A 21,475-nucleotide genomic window follows, 5' to 3' on the forward strand; every position below is an offset into this window, starting at 1 on the left:
TTATCATTTGGAATGGGGACCAAGTTGTTGTTCAGGACTTGTGGGGACCACCCTTTCTACAGGTTGTTGAGGCATAAAAACAAAATGAGGTAAAAAGGCCACTGCACAGTTAGCTCATACACGTTTTTAAATCTCTGGATTGATGAAGTAAGGAATGTCCCCATTTAGTCGGCATTGCCAGAATACACACACACCGGTTATTATACGGAATGGGGACCAAGTTGTTGTTCAGGACTTGTGGGGACCACACTTTCTACAGGTTGTTGAGGCATAAAAACAAAATGAGGTAAAAAGGCCACTGCCCAGTTAGCTCATACACGTCTTTAAATCTCTGGATTGATGAAGTAATGTGCTGATCATTATTGCTGGGGACCCTGGGGGGGGAAAGTTAATATGGTTCAGAATGGATCCGACTATCATTTAAAAAGGTTTCCCTTTGGGGTACCTGTTTTTTCGTCCCCATACCGTCACAGGTCCCCTAAAGGTGATTGTGTAAAAGAGCGATGTCCCCATTAAGTCGGCATTGCCAGAATACACACACACACACACTGGTTATTATTTGGAATGGGGACCAAGTTGTTGTTCAGGACTTGTGGGGACCACCCTTTCGACAGGTTGTGGAGGCATAAAAAACAAAATGAGGTAAAAAGGCCACTGCCCAGTTAGCTCATACACGTCTTTAAATCTCTGGATTGATGAAGTAATGTGCTGATCATTATTACTGGGGAACCTGGGGGGGAAAAGTTAATATGGTTCAGAATGGAGCCAACTATCATTTAAAAAGGTTTACCTTTGGGGGACCTGTTTTTTTGTCCCCATACCGTCAGAGATCCCCTAAAGGTGACTGTGTAAACAGAGAGGTGTCCCATTAAGTGAGCATTGCCAGAACACACACACACACTGGTTATTATTTGGAATGGGGACCAAGTTGTTGTTCAGGACTTGTGGGGACCACCCTTTCGACAGGTTGTGGAGGCATAAAAAACAAAATGAGGTAAAAAGGCCACTGCCCAGTTAGCTCATACACGTCTTTAAATCTCTGGATTGATGAAGTAATGTGCTGATCATTATTACTGGGGAACCTGGGGGGGAAAAGTTAATATGGTTCAGAATGGAGCCAACTATCATTTAAAAAGGTTTCCCTTTGGGGGACCTGTTTTTTTGTCCCCATACCATCAGAGGTCCCCTAAATGTGACTGTGTAAACAGAGCGATGTCCCCATTAAGTCGGCATTGCCAAAATACACACACCCACACACTGGTTATCATTTGGCATGGGGACCAAATTGTTGTTCAGGACTTGTGGGGACCACCCTTTCAACAGGTTGTTGAGGCATAAAAAACAAAATGAGGTAAAATGGCCACTGCCCAGTTAGCTCATACACGTCTTTAAATCTCTGGATTGATGAAGTAATGTGCTGATCATTATTACTGGGGACCCTGGGGGGGAAAGTTAATATGGTTCAGAATGGAGCCAACTATCATTTAAAAAGGTTTCCCTTTGGGGGACCTGTATTTTCGTCCCCATACCATCAGAGGTCCCCTAAAGGTGATTGTGTGAAAAGAGCAATGTCCCCATTAAGTCGGCATTGACAGAATACACACACACACACACTGGTTAGCATTTGGAATGGGCACCAAGTCGTTGTTCAGGATTTGTGGGGACCACCCTTTCTACAGGTTGTTGAGGCATAAAAAAAAAAAAATGGTAAAATGGCCACTGCCCAGTTAGCTCATACAAGTCTTTAAATCTCTGGATTGATGAAGTAATGTGCTGATCCTGCTTACTGGGGACCCTGGGGGGAAAAAGTTAATATGGTTTAGAATGGAACTGACTATCATTTAAAAAGGTTTATCTTTAGGGGACCTGTTTTTTCATCCCCATACCGTCACAGGTCCCCTAAAGTTGACTGTGTAAACAGAGCGATGTCCCCATTAAGTCGGCATTGCACACACACACACACACACACACTGGTTATCATTTGGAATGGGCACCAAATTGTTGTTCAGGTTTTGTGGGGACCACCCTTTCTACAGGTTGTTGAGGCATAAAAAAAAAAAAATTGGTAAAATGGGCACTTTTATTAGAATATTACTAAGAAAAGAGAGTAAAATGGAATTGACAAAAAAAATAAAAAAGATCAATTAAGTTGTAATATTACAAGAAAATGTTCTACATTCAGCACATCACTCTAATATGAGAATAGAGTATGTTATATTTAAATATTTACTTTTATAATCTTTTAAAAAAATTATTTAAATTACATTTTGATACTACAAAAATAGATATAAATAATATATATATTTTTTTAAAAACACACTATAAGTTCAAATATTAAAAAAAATATAGTAATCATTTCATTTGAATAACATTAACAGAAAAAAAGAAAATAATGACATTGTTAAAAAAAGAAAGAAAATAAAGTTGCAATAATACCAGGAAATGTAAAAATGTTTTTCATTTTACAATCTTTTTTTATATTAAAAGATTAAGTTATAAAACTACAAAAACAGACATAAATAATACATTGAAACAAATATTTAAAAACACATATTTAGTTATAATTGTATTAGAATATTACTAAGAAAAAGAGAGTAAAATGTAATTAATAAAACAAATAAAGGTAAATAATGTCATTATATTACAAGAAAGAAACATCTAAAATGAGGGGTTTTGGAGTAAAAGTCACAAAAGATGTTATCTTTCATGAATGCTTTCCTCTTTGCTGATTATTGATGAAACAACGTGCACAGGTGTGTGCACCATCACACCCTTAATGATCATCTCAACCTTTTATTGATCTTTTTGTCATCTCATATGTCCCTGGCCCTTCCATTAGGTACACTCCTAATACAAAGTGCACAGGCCACACCGCTTTCAGTCGATTGATGTCATTAATCAAGAACAACCTCAGAATGAAAGTGCACAAATAATAGACGGTGTGGAAAATCGTACCAAATAAATCAAAGACTCGGTACAAAGTACAGTATCAGAGGACAATAAAGTAAAAAAAAAAAGGAATAAAAATGTGTGGACAACCATTATATTAAAATGTTATTATAATGGTTGTCCACACATTTTTTATTACATAAACTTTTATTATAATGGTTGTCTACATATTTTTTTTGTTTTTCTATTACTTTTTTTAAAGTAATATAAAATTGTATTTTAATGGTTGCCCACACATTTTTTTAATTACTTTTTTTATATCTTTTTTTTTTATAATATAAACTTTTATTAAAATGGTTGTCCACGCGTTGTTTTTAATGACTTTTTTTTTTTTTTTTAGGAAAATAAAGTAAAAACAAAAAAAAAAGTAATAAAAAAATATATATATAAAAATGTGTGGACAACCGTTATAATAAACTTTTATTATAATGGTTGTCCACACATTTTTTCATTACTTTTTTTTTTTTATTACATAAACTTTTACTATAATGGTTTTCCACATATTTTTTGTTTTTTTATTACTTTTTTTTTAATAATGTACAATTTTATTATAATGGTTATCCACACTTTTTTTTAATTACTTTTTTTAATAATATAAACTTTTATTACAATGGTTGTCCACACATTTTTTATTACTTTTTTTTAATAATATAAACTTCTATTATAATGATTGTCCATACGTTTTTTATTCCTTTTTTTAAAAAGTATATAAACTTTTACTATAATGGTTTTCCACATATTTTTAGTTTTTTTTATTACTTTTTTTAAATAATATACAATTTTAATATAATGGATATCCACACTTTTTTTTTAATTACTTCTTTTTTATTACTTTTTAAAATAATATAACATTTTGTTACAATGGTTGTCCACACATGTTTTTATTACTTTTTTTAAAATAATATAAACTTTTATTTTAATGATTGTTCACACTTTTTTGTTTCTTTATTCCTTTTTTTTAAAATAATATAAACTTTTATTATAAAGGTTGTGCACATATTTTTTTTGTTTTTTTTCTTACTTTTTTTTAAATAATATAAAGTTGTTATATTGGTTTTCCATACTATTTTTTTAATTACTTCTTTTTTATTACTTTTTTTTAATGATATAAACTTTCATTACAATAGTTGTCCACAAATTTTTTGTATTACTTTTTTTTAATAATATAAACTTTTATTATAATGATTTTTCACACATGTTTTTTTTTTATTCATTTAAAAAAAAAAATGATATAAACTTTGACTATTACGGTTGTCCACACTTTTTTAATTACCTTATTATTTAAAAAATATATATATATATTTTTACAATACCCATCCACCAATCCATTTTCTACCGCTTAATCCCTTTTTTGGGGTCGCGGGGGGCGTTGGCTCCTATCTCAGCTACAATCGGGCGGAAGGCGGGGTACACCTTGGACAAGTCGCCACCTCATCGCAGGGCCAACACAGATAGACAGACAACATTATCAACTTTTATTATAATGCCATCCATCCATCCATCCATTTTCTACCGCTTATTCCCTTTCGGGGTCGCGGGGGGCGCTGGCGCCTATCTCAGCTACAATCGGGCGGAAGGCGGGGTACACCCTGGACAAGTCGCCACCTCATCGCAGGGCCAACACAGATAGACAGACAACATTATCAACTTTTATTATAATGGTTGTCCAAAAATATTTTTTTAAATTAAATTTTTTTTAGGAAAATAAAGAGAGAGATGTTTACAAACATTAAAATAAAAGTTTATTATAATGGTTGTCCACCCATTTTTTTAATTACACTTTTTTTAATAACTTATTTTTTTTTTACTATTTCATTTTAAAACAAAACTGTATTACTTTATTTTCCTATGATACTGTACTTAAGTCCTTGCTTTATTTTAGTACAATTTTTCATTCTGTCTATAATTTGTGCACTTTCATTTTTGAGGTTGTTCTTGATGGATTACATCAATCGATTGACCACAGCTGTGACCATATAAGGGCATCACTTCCTGTTAAAAAAAACCTGCACACTGACCAGTTTATTGTGTGCAGGTTATTACTGTGCAGTTTATAAAAAAATGATAAAAAATACAAACATTTAAGTACACTTTCTGCCGTGCAACTCTTTATTTTTGTTTTTATTACGTTTTATTTTTGGAGACTTCCTGTTTCGCACCATTCCAATTAGGTACCCCTAACGCAGATTTGTACAAAATATGAGCAAGAAGATTCAATATTGCATGGTAACATTTGTTAGGAAAAAAAGCACAGAGATGATGGATTGTTGGTGAAAGCAGCTAAGAAAGTGAGAAAAGTGCCAAGAAGCCAGACGAGACGGGCGTCCGATTTGATGGATGATTGCCATAAAAAGAATAACGTTACCCTTTGAACGCGTCTTGGATATTTAGCAAACTCGCTCAATTATGCGGCAAAGACAGCGGCGGATGATGAATGGAATCAATAAACACTAAGGAGACATTCATCATGGAGGAATATTCTCTTACAGCCATTAGGAGAGACTGGCTGGCAAATACAGGCTGAAAAGACGCTTTTTTTTATGATTGCATATACTGACTCTGCGTATAGTTCAGGGGTCACCAACCTTTTTCAAAGCAAGAGCTACTTCTTGGGTACTGATTAATGCGAAGGGCTACCAGTTTGATACACACTTCAATAAATTGCCAGAAATAGCCAATTTGCTCAATTTACCTTTAATAAATAAATCTATATACATATACAAAAATGGGTATTTCTGTCTGTTATGAAAGGTTTTTTGTAGAGAATAAATGATGAAAAAAAAACACTTAATTGTACGGTTTAAAAGAGGAGAAAACACGAAAAAAAAATAAAAAAATTTTTTGAAACATAGTTTATCCTCAATTTCAACTCTTTAAAATTCAAAACTCAACCGAAAAAAAGAAGAGAAAAACTAGCTAATTCAGATCTTTTTGAAAATAATAAAAAAAATAATTTATGGATCATCATTAGTCATTTTTCCTGATCAAGATTAATTTTAGCGTTTGATGACATGTTTTAAATAGGTTAAAATCCAATCTTCACTTTGTTAGAATTTATAACAAATTACACCAAGCTATATTCCTAACAAAGACAAATCATTTTCTTCTAGATTTTCCAGAACAAAAATGTTAAAAGAAATTCAAAAGACTTTTAAATTTGATTCGACAGATTTTCTAGATTTGCCAGAATAATTATTTTGAATTTTAATCATAACAAGTTTGAAGAAATATTTCACAAATTGTCAAAGTTTGTTGTTGACGAACCCCAAGATGCAGAGAAGGAAGCAGGCATGGAGTGAGAAAACATGGTTTTAATATAAACAACTAAAACAAAACCAAACAAAGGGTTCAAACCAAAAACGCGCACGAGGGCGGATAACAAACAAAAGGCCTAGCGTGGAAGCTAACAGGTATCTAGCAGGAAACAGAAAAACAGCTAATGGCTAACAAGAAAACACAAAACCAAAAAGCTAGGAGAAAACAAACTACAAATAGCTAACAGGAACAGCTTACCGCTACGACGACAAGGACAAATAGTAGCACGATTTTGAAAACATAGTTTACCCTCAATTTCGACTCTTTAAAATTCAAAACTCAACCAAAAAAAAGAAGAGAAAAACTAGCTAATTCGAATCTTTTTGGAAAAATAAAAATAAAAATTTATGGAACATCATTAGTCATTTTTCCTGATTAAGATTAATTTTAGAATTTTGATGACATGTTTTAAATAGGTTAAAATCCAATCTGCACTTTGTTAGAATATATAACAAATTGGACCAAGCTATATTTCTAACAAAGACAAATCATTTTCTTCTAGATTTTCCAGAACAAAAATGTTAAAAGAAATTCAAAAGACTTTTAAATTTGATTCGACAGATTTTCTAGATTTGCCAGAATAATTATTTTGAATTTTAATCATAACAAGTTTGAAGAAATATTTCACAAATTGTCAAAGTTTGTTGTTGACGAACCCCAAGATGCAGAGAAGGAGGCAGGCATGGAGTGAGAAAACATGGTTTTAATATAAACTAAAACAAAACCAAACAAAGGGTTCAAAACAAAAGCGCGCACGTGGGCGGATAACAAACAAAAGGCCTAGCGTGGAAGCTAACAGGTATCTAGCAGGAAACAGAAAAACAGCTAATGGCTAACAAGAAAACACAAAACCAAAAAGCTAGGAGAAAACAAACTACAAATAGCTAACAGGAACAGCTTACCGCTACGACGACAAGGACAAATAGTAGCACGATTTTGAAAACATAGTTTACCCTCAATTTCGACTCTTTAAAATTCAAAAACTCAACCGAAAAAAAGAAGAGAAAAAATAGCTAATTCGAATCTTTTTGGAAAAATAAAAATACAAATTTATGGAACATCATTAGTCATTTTTCCTGATTAAGATTAATTTTAGAAATTTGATGACATGTTTTAAATAGGTTAAAATCCAATCTGCACTTTGTTAGAATATATAACAAATTACACCAAGCTATATTTCTAACAAAGACAAATCATTATTTCTTCTAGATTTTTCAGAACAAAAATGTTAAAAGAAATTCAAAAGACTTTTAAATTTGATTCGACAGATTTTCTAGATTTGCCAGAATAATTATTTTGAATTTTAATCATAACAAGTTTGAAGAAATATTTCACAAATTGTCAAAGTTTGTTGTTGACGAACCCCAAGATGCAGAGAAGGAGGCAGGCATGGAGTGAGAAAACATGGTTTTAATATAAACAACTAAAACAAAACCAAACAAAGGGTTCGAACCAAAAGCGCGCACGTGGGCGGATAACAAATAAAAGGCCTAGCGTGGAAGCTAACAGGTATCTAGCAGGAAACAGAAAAACTGGGAACAGCTAATGGCTAACAAGAAAACACAAAACCAAAAAGCTAAGAGAAAACAAACTACAAATAGCTAACAGGAACAGCTTACCGCTACGACGACAAGGACAAATAGTAGCACGATTTTGAAAACATAGTTTACCCTCAATTTCGACTCTTTAAAATTCAAAACTCAACCGAAAAAAAGAAGAGAAAAACTAGCTAATTCGAATCTTTTTGGAAAAATAAAAAAAATAATTTATGGATCATCATTAGTCATTTTTCCTGATTAAGATTAATTTTAGCGTTTGATGACATGTTTTAAATAGGTTCAAATCCAATCTGCACTTTGTTAGAATATATAACAAATTACACCAAGCTATATTTCTAACAAAGACAAATCATTTTCTTCTAGATTTTCCAGAACAAAAATGTTAAAAGAAATTCAAAAGACTTTTAAATTTGATTCTACAGATTTTCTAGATTTGCCAGAATAATTATTTTGAATTTTAATCCTAACAAGTTTGAAGAAATATTTCACAAATTGTCAAAGTTTGTTGTTGACGAACCCCAAGATGCAGAGAAGGAGGCCGGCATGGAGTGAGAAAACATGGTTTTAATATAAACAACTAAAACAAAACCAAACAAAGGGTTCAAACCAAAAGTGCGCACGTGGGAGGATAACAAACAAAAGGCCTAGCGTGGAAGCTAACAGGTATCTAGCACGCCACGCTCCCGTCAGTCTACCCAAGGGCAGCTGTGGCTACAGATGTAGCTTACCACCACCAGGTGTGAATGAATGATAGGTTCCAACTTCTCTGGGAGCACTTTGAGTATCTAACAATAGAAAAGCGCGATATAAATCTAATCCATTATTATTATTATTATTATTAGCAGGAAACAGAAAAACTGGAAACAGCTAATGGCTAACAAGAATACACAAAACCAAAAGGCTAGGAGAAAACAAACTACAAATAGCTAACAGGAACAGCTTACCGCTACGACGACAAGGACAAGTAGTAGCTGTAATGACGACATCGACACGACACGACAGGTAGCAACGACACAAGAGCGACAAAAATCCAGCACTGACTGGAGGAACAAAGGAGGTAAAATAGGATCTGGCTGATTGACACCAGGTGTGGCCAGGTGCCAATCAGCCACAGCTGAGGGGAAACAAAGCACTCAGGGAGACAAACAGGAAGAGCGCTAAGGACAGGAAATACTAAACACACAGAGGAGAAACTAAAACACAAACAAACTATTCTTCGTGGGAAAAAACAGAAGCTAAAATGAAGAATTAAATTAAAATGTTTTTATTATTCTTTACAATAAAAAAATAAATGTACTTGAACATTGATTTAAATTGTCAGGAAAGAAGAGGAAAGGTGAAAAGGTATATGTGTTTAAAAATCCTAAAATCATTTTTAAGGTTGTATTTTTTCTCTAAAATTGTCTTTCTGAAAGTTATAAGAAGCAAAGTAAAAAAATAAATGAATTTATTTCAACAAGTGAAGACCAAGTCTTTCAAATATTTTCTTGGATTTTCAAATTCTATTTGAGTTTCGTCTCTCTTAGAATTAAAAATGTCGAGCAAAGTGAGACCAGCTTGCTAGTAAATAAATACAATTTGAAAAATTGATGCAGCTCACTGGTAAGTGCTGCTATTTGAGCTATTTTTAGAACAGGCCAGCGGGCGACTCATCTGGTCCTTACGGGCTACCTGGTTGGTGACCCCTGGCGTACAGTTACTAGCGAAACAAAAAGGTATTAAAACGTTGTCATCATACCTGTTTGGAGGCCTTCCACGGAGAGATGTGACCTGAGCAGGAAAAACACATCGTTACGGACAATTCTCACATTTTTTGGGAGAAAAAACTTCTAAGGAAAAACATTTTTATCTTCGAAAAAAAAACGCCTTAATTCTATGATAAATAAAATGTTGAATATTGAGTATAAAATCAGAAGATAAACAACTACAGTACAAATGAAATGTTTTATTAAGTAAGAATAAAGTTGTAATACTAGGACGAAATCCTTTAGACTGAGAAAAACTAATTGATTTAAAAGATATATTTTACGGTTATGAATTCATATTAGAAGAGGATTTTAGGAGGAAAAAATTGTAGGGAAAAACATTTTTATCTTAGAAAAAAAACCTTTTTAATTATATGAGAAATACACTGTTGAATAATGAGTATAAAATCAGAATATAAACAACTAAAGTACGAATAAAATGTTTTATTGTGTGTGAATGAAGTTGTAATAATATGAGAAAATCCTTTAGACTGAGAAAGACAGTGATTTTATGATTTAAAAATATAATTTTATGTCTATAAATTCATTTTAAAAGATGATTTTAGGAGGAAAATCTTGTAAGGATGTTGTGTTACGTTGTGTTGTGTTACAATGTGATGTGTTACATTGTGTTGTGTTGTGTTACATTGTGTTGTGTTACATTGTGTTGTGTTACGTTGTGTTACAATGTGATGTGTTACATTGCGTTGTGTTGTGTCATGTTGTGTTACATTGTGATGTGTTACATTGTTATGTGTTGCATTGTGATATGTTACATTGTGTCATGTTGTGTTACAATGTTATGTGTTACATTGTGTTATGTTACATTGTGTTGTGTTACAATGTGATGTGTTACATTGCGTTGTGTTGTGTCATGTTGTGTTTTGTTACATTGTGATGTGTTATATTGTTATGTGTTGCATTGTGATGTGTTACATTGTGTCATGTTGTGTTACAATGTTATGTGTTACATTGTGTCGTGTTGTGTTACAATGTGATGTGTTACATTGCGTTGTGTTGTGTCATGTTGTGTTACATTGTGATGTGTTACATTGTTATGTGTTGCATTGTGATATGTTACATTGTGTCATGTTGTGTTACAATGTTATGTGTTACATTGTGTTATGTTACATTGTGTTGTGTTACAATGTGATGTGTTACATTGCGTTGTGTTGTGTCATGTTGTGTTTTGTTACATTGTGATGTGTTATATTGTTATGTGTTGCATTGTGATGTGTTACATTGTGTCATGTTGTGTTACAATGTTATGTGTTACATTGTGTCGTGTTGTGTTACAATGTGATGTGTTACATTGTGTCGTGTTGTGTTACGTTGTGTTACGTTGTGTTATGTTGGGTTGTGTTACATTGTGTCATGTTGTGTTACGTTGTGTTGTGTTACAATGTGATGTGTTACATTGTGTCATGTTGTGTTACGTTGTGTTGTGTTACGTTGTGTTGTGTTACATTGTGATATGTTACATTGTGTCATGTTGTGTTACGTTGTGTTGTGTTATGTTGTGTTACATTGTGTTATGTTATGTTGTGTTGCGTTATGTTGTGTTACGTTGTGTTACATTGTGTTACATTGTGTTGTTTTACAATGTGTTGTGTTACATTGTGTTATGTTGTGTTATATTGTGTTATGTTATGTTGTGTTACATTGTGTTATGTTATGTTGTGTCACATTGTGTTATGTTATGTTGTGGTAGATTGTGTGGTGTTATGTGTTGTGACTTGGCAGTCATCCTGGTGACTCTCACTCTCACAGCTGGACTTGGCAGACCTGTTCAACACTCTGGAAGAACGCCCGTATTGGAGGTGAAAGACACATGCAGGGAAGGTCTGACACCCTTGTACACACACACACACACACACACACACACACACACACACACACACACACACACACACACACACACACACCACAATATTCCACTGATGCACCGCTCTGTGACATGTTCCTCATCAGAGTTGTTGCACTGTCACATAAGTGTGTTGTTGCAAAAAGTGTGTTGTTGCAGTGTCACAAAGTGTGTTGTTGTACTGTCACAAAGTGTGTTGTTGCACAAAGCCTGTTGTTGCACTGTCACAAAGTGTGCTGTTACACTGTCACATTGTGTGTTGTTGCACATAGTGTGTTGTTGCAATGTCACAAAGTGTGTTGTTGTACAAAGTGTGTTGTTGCACAGTCACAAAGTGTGTTGTTGCAGTGTCACAAAGTATGTTGTTGCACAAAGTGTGTTGTTGCACTATCACAAAGTGTGTTGTTGCAGTGTCACAAAGTATGTTGTTGCACAAAGTGTGTTGTTGCAGTGTCACAAAGTGTGTTGTTGCAGTGTCACAAAGTGTGTTGTTGCAGTGTCACAAAGTGTGTTGTTGCACTGTCACAAAGTGTGTTGTTGCAGTCTCACAAAGTGTGTTGTTGCAATGTCACAAAGTGTGTTGTTGCACAAAGTGTGCTGTTGCAGTGTCACAAAATATGTTGTTGCACAAAGTGTGTTGTTGCACTGTCACAAAGTGTGTTGTTGCACAAAGTGTGTTGTTGCAGTGTTACAAAGTGTGTCATTGCACTGTCACAAAGTGTGTTGTTGCACAAAGTGTGTTGTTGCAGTGTCACAAAGTCTGTTGTTGCACTGCCACAAAGTGTGTCGTTGTTGTGTCACAAAGTGTGTTGTTGCAGTGTCACAAAGTGTGTTGGTGCACTGTCACAAAGTGTGTCGTTGTTGTGTCACAAAGTGCGTTGTTGCACTGTCACTTAAGAGTGTTGTTGCACTGTCACAAAGTGTGTCGTTGTTGTGTCACAAAGTGTGTTGTTGCACTGTCACTTAAGTGTGTTGCTGCAGTGTCACAAAGTGTGTTGCTGCACTGTCACTTAAGTGTGTTGCTGCTGTGTCACAAAGTGTGTTGCTGCAGTGTCACTTAAGTGTGTTGCTGCACTGTCACTTAAATGTGTAGTTGCACTGTCACAAAGTGTGTTGTGGCAGTGTCAGAAAGTGTGTTCTTTCACTGTTACTAAAGTGTGTTGTTGCACTGTCACTTAAGTGTGTTGCTGCACTGTCACTTAAGTGTGTTGCTGCACAGTCACTTAAGTGTGTTTCTGCACAGTCACTTAAGTGTGTTGCTGCAGTGTCACAAAGTGTGTTGTTGCACTGTCACTTAAGTATGTTGCTGCAGTGTCACAAAGTGTGTTGTTGCACTGTCACTTAAATGTGTTGCTGCAGTGTCACAAAGTGTGTTGTTGCACTGTCACTTAAGTGTGTTGCTGCTGTGTCACAAAGTGTGTTGCTGCAGTGTCACTTAAGTGTGTTGTTGCACTGTCACTTAAGTATGTTGTTGCACTGTCACTTAAGTGTGTTGCTGCACTGTCACTTAAGTGTGTTGCTGCACGGTCACAAAGTGTGTTGTTGCACTGTCACTTAAGTGTGTTGCTGCAGTGTCACAAAGTGTGTTGTTGCACTGTCACTTAAGTGTGTTGCTGCACTGTCACTTAAGTAAGTTGCTGCACTGTCACAAAGTGTGTTGTTGCACTGTCACTTAAGTGTGTTGTTGCACTGTCACAAAGTGTTACTTGAGTCATATTGCTGTCTACACGTGTCTCTTATGTGTGGCTTCCATCTACTGATTACACTTTTCATTAAACCACGTAGCAAATAAAATTGCTTTGAGGTCGGTAAGCATAACCAGAATTATTCCGTACATTGGGCACACCGGGTTATAAGGTGCAAAGTCGAGTTTTGAGGGGGAAAAAATGTTTTTTTTTAAGTGCGCCTTATAGTCAGGAAAACACGGTCTATTCAATTAATTATATTCTGTTTTTATTTACCATTTACACAACGTGACAACTTCGCTGCTTTTGAGGTGTTGTACAAAATATAATACCTAACGTGTATCCCCAAAAAACCTTTTATTGCTGAAATTCACTGCATATTTAAAGCGGCGTCTAAAAATAAAGTCGACCACAGTGTTCTATAATTCAGGTTACGGTAGCTCAGTGTTTTAAAAAATAACAAAAAAACAAGACTTCTCCCTGAGCAGGAAGTAAATCCACCCACAGCAACACACAAGCACAGGATGAATAAAAAAACATTTGCTTCATAAATTTAACATTCTGTCCGTTTTTTTTCCTCTTCTTTTCTTCACTTCGTGGACCTGACCGCAAGCCGGAGGAAATTGAACACGTGACGCAGCCCGGAAGCGTCGCAAAGGCTAGACCGTAGACGTCATTACTTGGGGTGTTGTTGGTCCAGTCAACATTATTGTAGCGGACTCTCCCCAAATGATGATAAACACCTCCCAGTCAACTACTAGTAACATCACTATGAGCCCGTTGACCTTCTAGAAACATAAGCGGCAGCTTAGCTCGCTCGCGGTCCTTCAGGTGAAGGCTAATTAGCTTTTAGCGGAATGTTAGCTCAATTTTGCGGCGCGTGCGTGTGTGTGATACAGACAGCAAAGCCCTGTCTGTCTAAAAGAGAAAGAGAACCATTATCGACCTACATTTAACAACTAAGTTATTTCACTTGACATTATTGACCACTTGACATATTCTGGATTGTTTATCATTGTTTACCATTGTTGGAATGTTGATGTCAACATTGTGTACGTGCTGAAAGATTAATTTATGATAGTTTATCAAAATATAACTATAGATGTCAACATTGTGTACGTGCTGAAAGATTCATTTATGATTGCAGAGGCAGGCAGAGAGGAGAGACGGTGCAGGTTAGCAGGAAAGTGTTTAGCAGGTGAGCATAATGCAGCGGACTCTCCCCAAATGATGATAAACACCTCCCAGTCAACGACTAGTAGCATCACTATGAGCCCGTTGACCTTCTAGAAACATAAGCGTCAGCTCAGCTCACTCGCGGTCCTTCAGGTGAAGGCTAATTAGCTTTTAGCGGAATGTTAGCTCAATTTTGCGATGTGTGCGTGTGTGTGATACAGACAGCAAAGCCCTGTCTGTGTAAAAGAGAAAGAGAAGTGTAAAAGAGAAAGAGAAGCATTATCGACCTACATTTAACAACTAAGTTATTTCACTTGACCTTATTGACCACTTGACATATTCTGGATTGTTTATCATTGTTTACCATTGTTGGAATGTTGATGTCAACATTGTGTATGTGCTGCAAGATTCATTTATGATTGTTAATCAAAATATCATCATCATCATCATCATTTATTTTTATTCCTTTCATGAAAATGCATATTTACAAGCCACGTACAATTGACACTATCATTGTTTCTTTTTTGTTTTTCTTTCTTATACATTTCCATGATCAGAAAGGAGCAGATGGAAGAATAATATTCTTATATTTATCTGCCCCCTTTTTAACACCAATTATTTTTGATGACTTTATAACCGTTCCCTCCACCAACACCCAAACTCCAACAAACTTTTGCATTTTCCTTTAAGCACTTTCACAATGACACGTCCAATCTAAATCAAAACTCAGTTTGATATAATTTCAGTTTTCTCTTTTTGTAACTCTTTTTAAAAACAAATATATTCTTACAGCTTTTTAAGTCTTTGTTTAGAGAATTCCATGCTTTCACACCAACAACAGACAAGCACATTTGTTTCAAATTTGTTCGCACTCTTGGATGTTTAAAGTCGTACGGCCTTCTGTGGTTTTCATCTTCAGATGTGAACACAAATAACTTTTGTATGTCCTTCGGAAGAACTTTATTTCTCGCTTTGAACATCATTAATAGTGTATTCAATTCTACAATGTCTTTTAGTTTTAGTAATCCTGACCTAATGAAGAGTGGATTTGTGTGGTCTCTATATCCTACTTTAAAAATGATTCGAATTGCTCTTTTCTGTGAAAGAAATAAAGGCATTATGTTGCTATGATATGTATTTCCCCATATTTCTGCACAATAATTGAAATAAGGTAGAATAATTGAGCAATATAACATTCTCATTGTGTTGTATGGAAAACTATATTTAACCTTGTTCAAAATAAATAAACTTTTAGATACCTTATTTTTCACATGCATTATATGAGCTTTCCATGTCAACTTTTCATCTAAGATGACCCCAAGAAATCTGATTTCAGACACCTTCTCAATTTTCACATTGTTTATGGATAAACTAACTTCCATCTTTCTTTTATTACCGAATACCATATACTTAGTCTTTTCCAAATTTAAAAAATAATTTATTTATATCAAACCACAATTTTAGTTTAACCATTTCCTCTTTAATATTATTGGCTAAAATGTTCAAGTCATCTCCTGAACAGTATAAATTTGTATCGTCTGCGAATAATACGCACTGTAAAATTTTCGAAACCTCACAAATATCATTTATATATAAAGTAAAAAGTTTGGGTCCTAAAATCGAACCTTGTGGAATTCCACATTCAATATTCATACATTCTGACCTATGATCATCGATCTCAACATATTGCTGTCGTTGATGTAAATAACTGGTTAACCAGTCCAGTGCAACTCCTCTGACTCCATAAGTATATAATTTAGAAATGAGAATTTGATGATCTACAGTGTCAAATGCCTTCTTTAAATCAAGGAACACTCCTATTGTGTATTTATTTTGATCAACTGCAGTTGTAATCTCTTCAATAATGTTCATGATGGCCAAGCTCGTAGACCTGTTTGATCGAAATCCATACTGATTTTCATTTAATAATTTATGTTTTTCAATAAAACAGTCTAATTTATTAACAAACAGTTTTTCAAGCACTTTTGAAAATTGGGATAAGAGAGATACTGGTCTATAATTACCAAATGTATGTTTATTTCCGGTTTTAAATATAGGTATAACCTTAGCAGTTTTCATACTGTCTGGGAAAACTCCTACTTTAAAAGAACAATTAATTATATAATGCAATGGTTTAATGATGCAATCAATTGTGTTTTTTATTATACTCATGTCAATGCCCTCATTGTCTATTGAGGTCTTGTTTTTTAGTTTGTAAACCACAGATAATATTTCATTCTCAGTCACTTCACTAAGAAACATTGACTGCATAACCCTATTTTCCCTTTTCCAGACATCCCCTGATTGATCATTAGCTCTAGGTATTTTGTTTGCTAAGCTAGGTCCTACATTTACAAAGAATTGATTCAATTCATTGACAATTTCATCTTTGTTTTCAATTAACATATTATCTTTTTTAAAACATCTAGGTAGTTCTGTTCGCCTTGTCCTATTCCCTATTGCTTTATTTAAAATATTCCATGTAGCCTTTATGTTATTTTTATTTTCATGCAACATTCTTTTGTAATATTCCCTTTTTGCTTGTCTCAATATATTGGTCAACTTGTTTTTGTAGTTTTTATATCGTTTTTCAGCATTCTCTGTTCTTGATTTGATAAACTCCTTATAAAGTCTATTTTTCTTTTTACATGCATTTTTCAAACTGTTTGTCATCCAAGGTGCATTATTTTGCCTTTGTTTAGATCTGCATGGAACCTCAGGACAATGCTTGTTATACAGAGTAATATAATGTTTAAGAAAAGAATCATAGGCAGTATTTATATCGTCTGTGTACACCTCTTTCCACTCTTGTTTTAATAGGTCATCCCTAAAGTTGTTAATATGGTTGACACTTCTTTTCCTCTTAAGTATTTGATAGTATGTTCTTTTAGGGAATTGATAGTCAAATATTGCAAATATAGGCAGATGATCACTTATGTCATTTATCACTAACCCAGTAGTGATGTGAATCCCTAAAACATTTGTAAAGATATTGTCTATTAAGGTTGCACTAGTTGTGGTTATTCTGCTAGGCTTTGTAATTAATGGGTACAGCCCTTTTTCATATAATATCTCTAAAAAATCTGATGTTTGTTTATGTGAATCCTCCTTTAGAAGATCAATATTATAATCTCCACAAATTACAATAGTTTTATTTTTATTTAAACCATTAATCATTTCCTCTAATTTATCCATGAAGGTTTCCACTTTTGATCCTGGTTTTCTATATACACATGCAACAACAATGTTTCTGTTTTGTTGTAATTCTATCTCAACAGCTACACACTCCAGTAAATCATTTATGGCCATTGTCATACATTTAACTGGTCTGCATTTAAGTTCATTATATATATAGAGGGCCACCCCTCCTCCAGTCCTATTGTCTCTGTTAGTGACATACAGATCATAGTCCTTTAATTTCAGATCAACCTCCTTGTCTTTCTTTATCCATGTTTCAGATAAAGCAATGACTTTAAATCTACCTTTAAGGGACTCTAAAACATCTTTGATTTTAGCAAAGTGTTTTGGTAGACTTCTACAATTAAAATGAATCAAAGAAAATGTATTTTCTATGCTTGCGTCATCAAGTTGTTCCTCAGTATAATACTGGCAAGAATCCTTAACATGCTTAAATAAATGAGTCTCTGGATCCACTTCATTCTGAAAATCAAATGTGCCACGTTCTGTGTAATCAACACTTGATAGGGCTTTAGTCTTGAAAGAAAGAGTCATGAGTTCCTTACAGGAGATCCAATTATCAAGCAAAAAAAGAAAAAAAAGAAAATGAAAAATGCACTCACTATGTTCATTTGTACTGATCCAGGTCTTTCATTGTTCTCATCACAATCACTTTGGCTTGTTCTGGTGGTCCGTTTGTCCGGATGAAAACTTTTCCATTCCTGGTCCAGGTCGATTGGATTTTATTTAGCTTTTTGAGGATCCGGCCTGTCCAAGCAATTTCCGCATTTTTCTTTGTCAGGTGCTCATTTAGATAAACTCCAGTGCCTTTAAGTTTTTTAGCTGCCTTCAAAATGTCCACTTTGTGCTTTCTATTTGCAAACGTGATGATGACTTTAGGCTTGTTTTTTTTGTCCTTACTTGGAATAATGTGACATGCTGATATGTGCTGACTCTCCAGAGGAATATGTTTACTCTTCATGTAGCGTACCACTTGTTGCTCCAAGGTGTCAAGCTCCTCAGATGGTGCATCCTCACCATGCTTGTCATCAGGTGGGCCAGCAACCCGGGCATAACTCCGATGCCTGGTCTCCAAGCCGGTGACCACAAGGTCATCAGCTCTGGAATACTGTTCCAAATCATCCACTCTTTGTTCTAAGAGCTCAATCCGTTCATTCTTGTGTTGGATGATAGCCTTTAGCTGCCTGATCTCCTCCATGAGGCCTGTCAGTTTCCTCTGTTGTTCTACCACTTCACTGAGTTCCCTTGACATAAAGTTTAGGGAATCTTTAATTCCCACCATTTCAGCTGCTAACTTTGCATTGGTAGTCATTGTTTTTCGAGCAGTCTGGACTTTTGTTGGATGTCAGTGCAGTTTGAATATAGATGTCAACATTGTGTATGTGCTGAAATATTCATTTATGATTGCAGAAGCAGGCAGAGAGGAGAGACGGTTCAGGTTAGCAGGAAAGTGTTTAGCAGGTGAGCATATTGAGCGGACTCTCCCCAAATGATGATAAACACCTCCCAGTCAACGACTAGTAACATCACTATGAGCCCGTTGATGTTCTAGAAACATAAGCGGCAGCTCGCTCGCATCGCAGTCCTTCAGGTGAAGGCTAATTAGCTTTTAGCGGAATGTTAGCTCAATTTTGCGGTGCGTTCAAAGCCCTGTCTGTCTAAAAGAGAAAGAGAAGCATTATCGACTTACGGTTGCTGTATGTATACTTTTGACCCAGCACATTTGCTCACATTTTCAGTAGAGCCATAATAAATTCATAAAAGAACCAAACTTCATGAATGTTTTTTAGTGACCAACAAGTATGTGCTCCAATCATTCTATTACAAAAAAATAAGAGTCGTAGAAATGATTGGAAACGCAAGACAGCCGTGACGTTATGTTCTTTACAAGTGTATGTAAACTTTTGACAATGACTATATATATATATATATATACATATATATATATATATATATATATATATATATATATATATATATATATATATACATATATATATATATATATGTATGTATATATATATATATATATATACATACATACATATATATATATATATATATATATATATATATATATATATATATATATATATCCATCCATCCATCCATTTTCTACCGCTTGTCTCTTTTGGGGTTGCTGAAGCCTATCTCAGCTGCATTCGGGCGGAAGGGAAAGTACACCCTGGACAAGTCACCACCTAATCACACTACACACACATATATGTATGTGTATATATATTTATATATACATATATATATATATATATGTAAAAATACACACACACACACATATATATATTCATATATATATGTATATATATATATACATACATATATATGTATATATACTGTATATATTCATATATATATGTATGTATATATATATGTGTATATATATATATATATATAAATATATATATATCCATATATATATATAGATATATATATATTTAATTTTTTATTTTATTATTATTTTTTCTTTCTTGAGTACTTTGACAATCATACTTCACATTTTTTTGGATGGTTCAAAAACATAAATCATAGAAAATGAAAGATTATTATACTTTTTTATAGATATATGCATACTAGTTCTAGCTATTAGGCTGTTCTATTTTTTTTTTTATTTAGTTTTATTATCTTTTTATTATTTTTATTTATCTAAATTTCTTATGTTATTTTTATTTTTTTAAATACACTAGCACTTTGAGGTTGTTTTCTCAATATAAAGTGTTGGTTTTTTTACAAATAAAATCTATTATTATTATTATTATTATTATTTATTATTACTTAAAATATCCCATATAACATTTTTTTGTATATCTTAAAAATCTCTAATATTTTTACACGACCATTTCTGACTTACAAAAAAAATGTTGGTTTGATAGAAACTTTGGTTTTATTTCCTCCTTACCTTAAAAAATGAGGAATTATTATTTAAAAATACGAAGATATATTGGAAATGACTTAGAAACATGTTCCTCACTGTGACTTTAGACAACCCTACAAGTCTTCAGGTGGACAAGTCTCGGGCTGAAAAGCGAAGAACAGTCCACCTGTCTCTCCCTGGACCGTCCTCTCACCTTTGACCTTTGTGCGTGTGAACAAGCAGTGGAAGCAACAAGATGAGAACTCTGACCTGCCGCTGCTCTCTGAATGAGCAGCGTGGCCTCGGCGCCGACCGGACATTCCTTCAACATCTCCACCACACGTCCGTGTCCCGCCGCCGCCACCGGCTGCTGGTTGACCTCCAGGATCAGGTCGCCCTCGATCAGACCCGACGCCGCCCCCTGCGAGCCCGCGTCCAGCACCTGCGAGCACAGGTCTTCGCTTAGCTTGTGACTCCGCCTCCTCCGGTCACATGACTTGGAGGGAGAAGATGAACTGTTGGCGTTCACGATACTAAATACTGTTGTATTTATTTATTATTCATTCTGAGACCTTTTCTTGGAATTCTCATTGAATAAAAATAAAATGTCTGCCTGAAGGTATGCAACTAATGTTAAAAAGAAAGTTCAAGAAGCAATGATAGTCACACACACACACACACACACCCTTGATCACCCGCTGGCAGGTGAGGGGAGCAGTGGGCAGCAGAGGGGGCCGCGCCTAGTTGATCTAATTTTAGGTACTGCATCTTAGTCATTTAATTCAAATATCTAATGGTGCAACTATTTATTTTAGTCACTAACATGTGTCTATCCATCTATCCATCCATCTATCTAAATACATACATACGTATATAAAAATGTATGTATACATATATAGATATGCATATATACCGTACATATATAAATACATATATATACATATACAAATACATATATACATACATATATACTCATATACAAATATATATCCATTTATGTCAAAGTATGTATACATATATACATACATACATATGTATATACTGTATATACATCCATATATATACACAGTGACTATATGTATAGAGTATATATATATCTGTGTGTATATCTATCT

General features: G+C 34.3%; 1 protein-coding gene across 12 annotated transcripts in view; it reads right to left on the reverse strand.

The window, feature by feature from the left end:
- LOC133549093 (membrane-associated guanylate kinase, WW and PDZ domain-containing protein 2-like) overlaps positions 1-21,475 on the reverse strand; it is a 292,488-nt gene that overhangs the window by 40,930 nt on the left and 230,083 nt on the right. For all 12 annotated transcript variants that reach the window (XM_061894219.1, XM_061894221.1, XM_061894216.1 and 9 more), the window contains exons 11-12: positions 20,631-20,802; positions 9,562-9,593 (exon numbers count right to left, since the gene is read on the reverse strand). In XM_061894219.1, the coding sequence (XP_061750203.1) occupies positions 9,562-9,593; positions 20,631-20,802 (204 nt within the window). The remainder of the gene's footprint in view (positions 1-9,561; positions 9,594-20,630; positions 20,803-21,475) is intronic.

The sequence above is a fragment of the Nerophis ophidion genome, linkage group LG03 (genome assembly GCF_033978795.1).
Source record: "Nerophis ophidion isolate RoL-2023_Sa linkage group LG03, RoL_Noph_v1.0, whole genome shotgun sequence".
Lineage (NCBI taxonomy): Eukaryota > Metazoa > Chordata > Actinopteri > Syngnathiformes > Syngnathidae > Nerophis > Nerophis ophidion.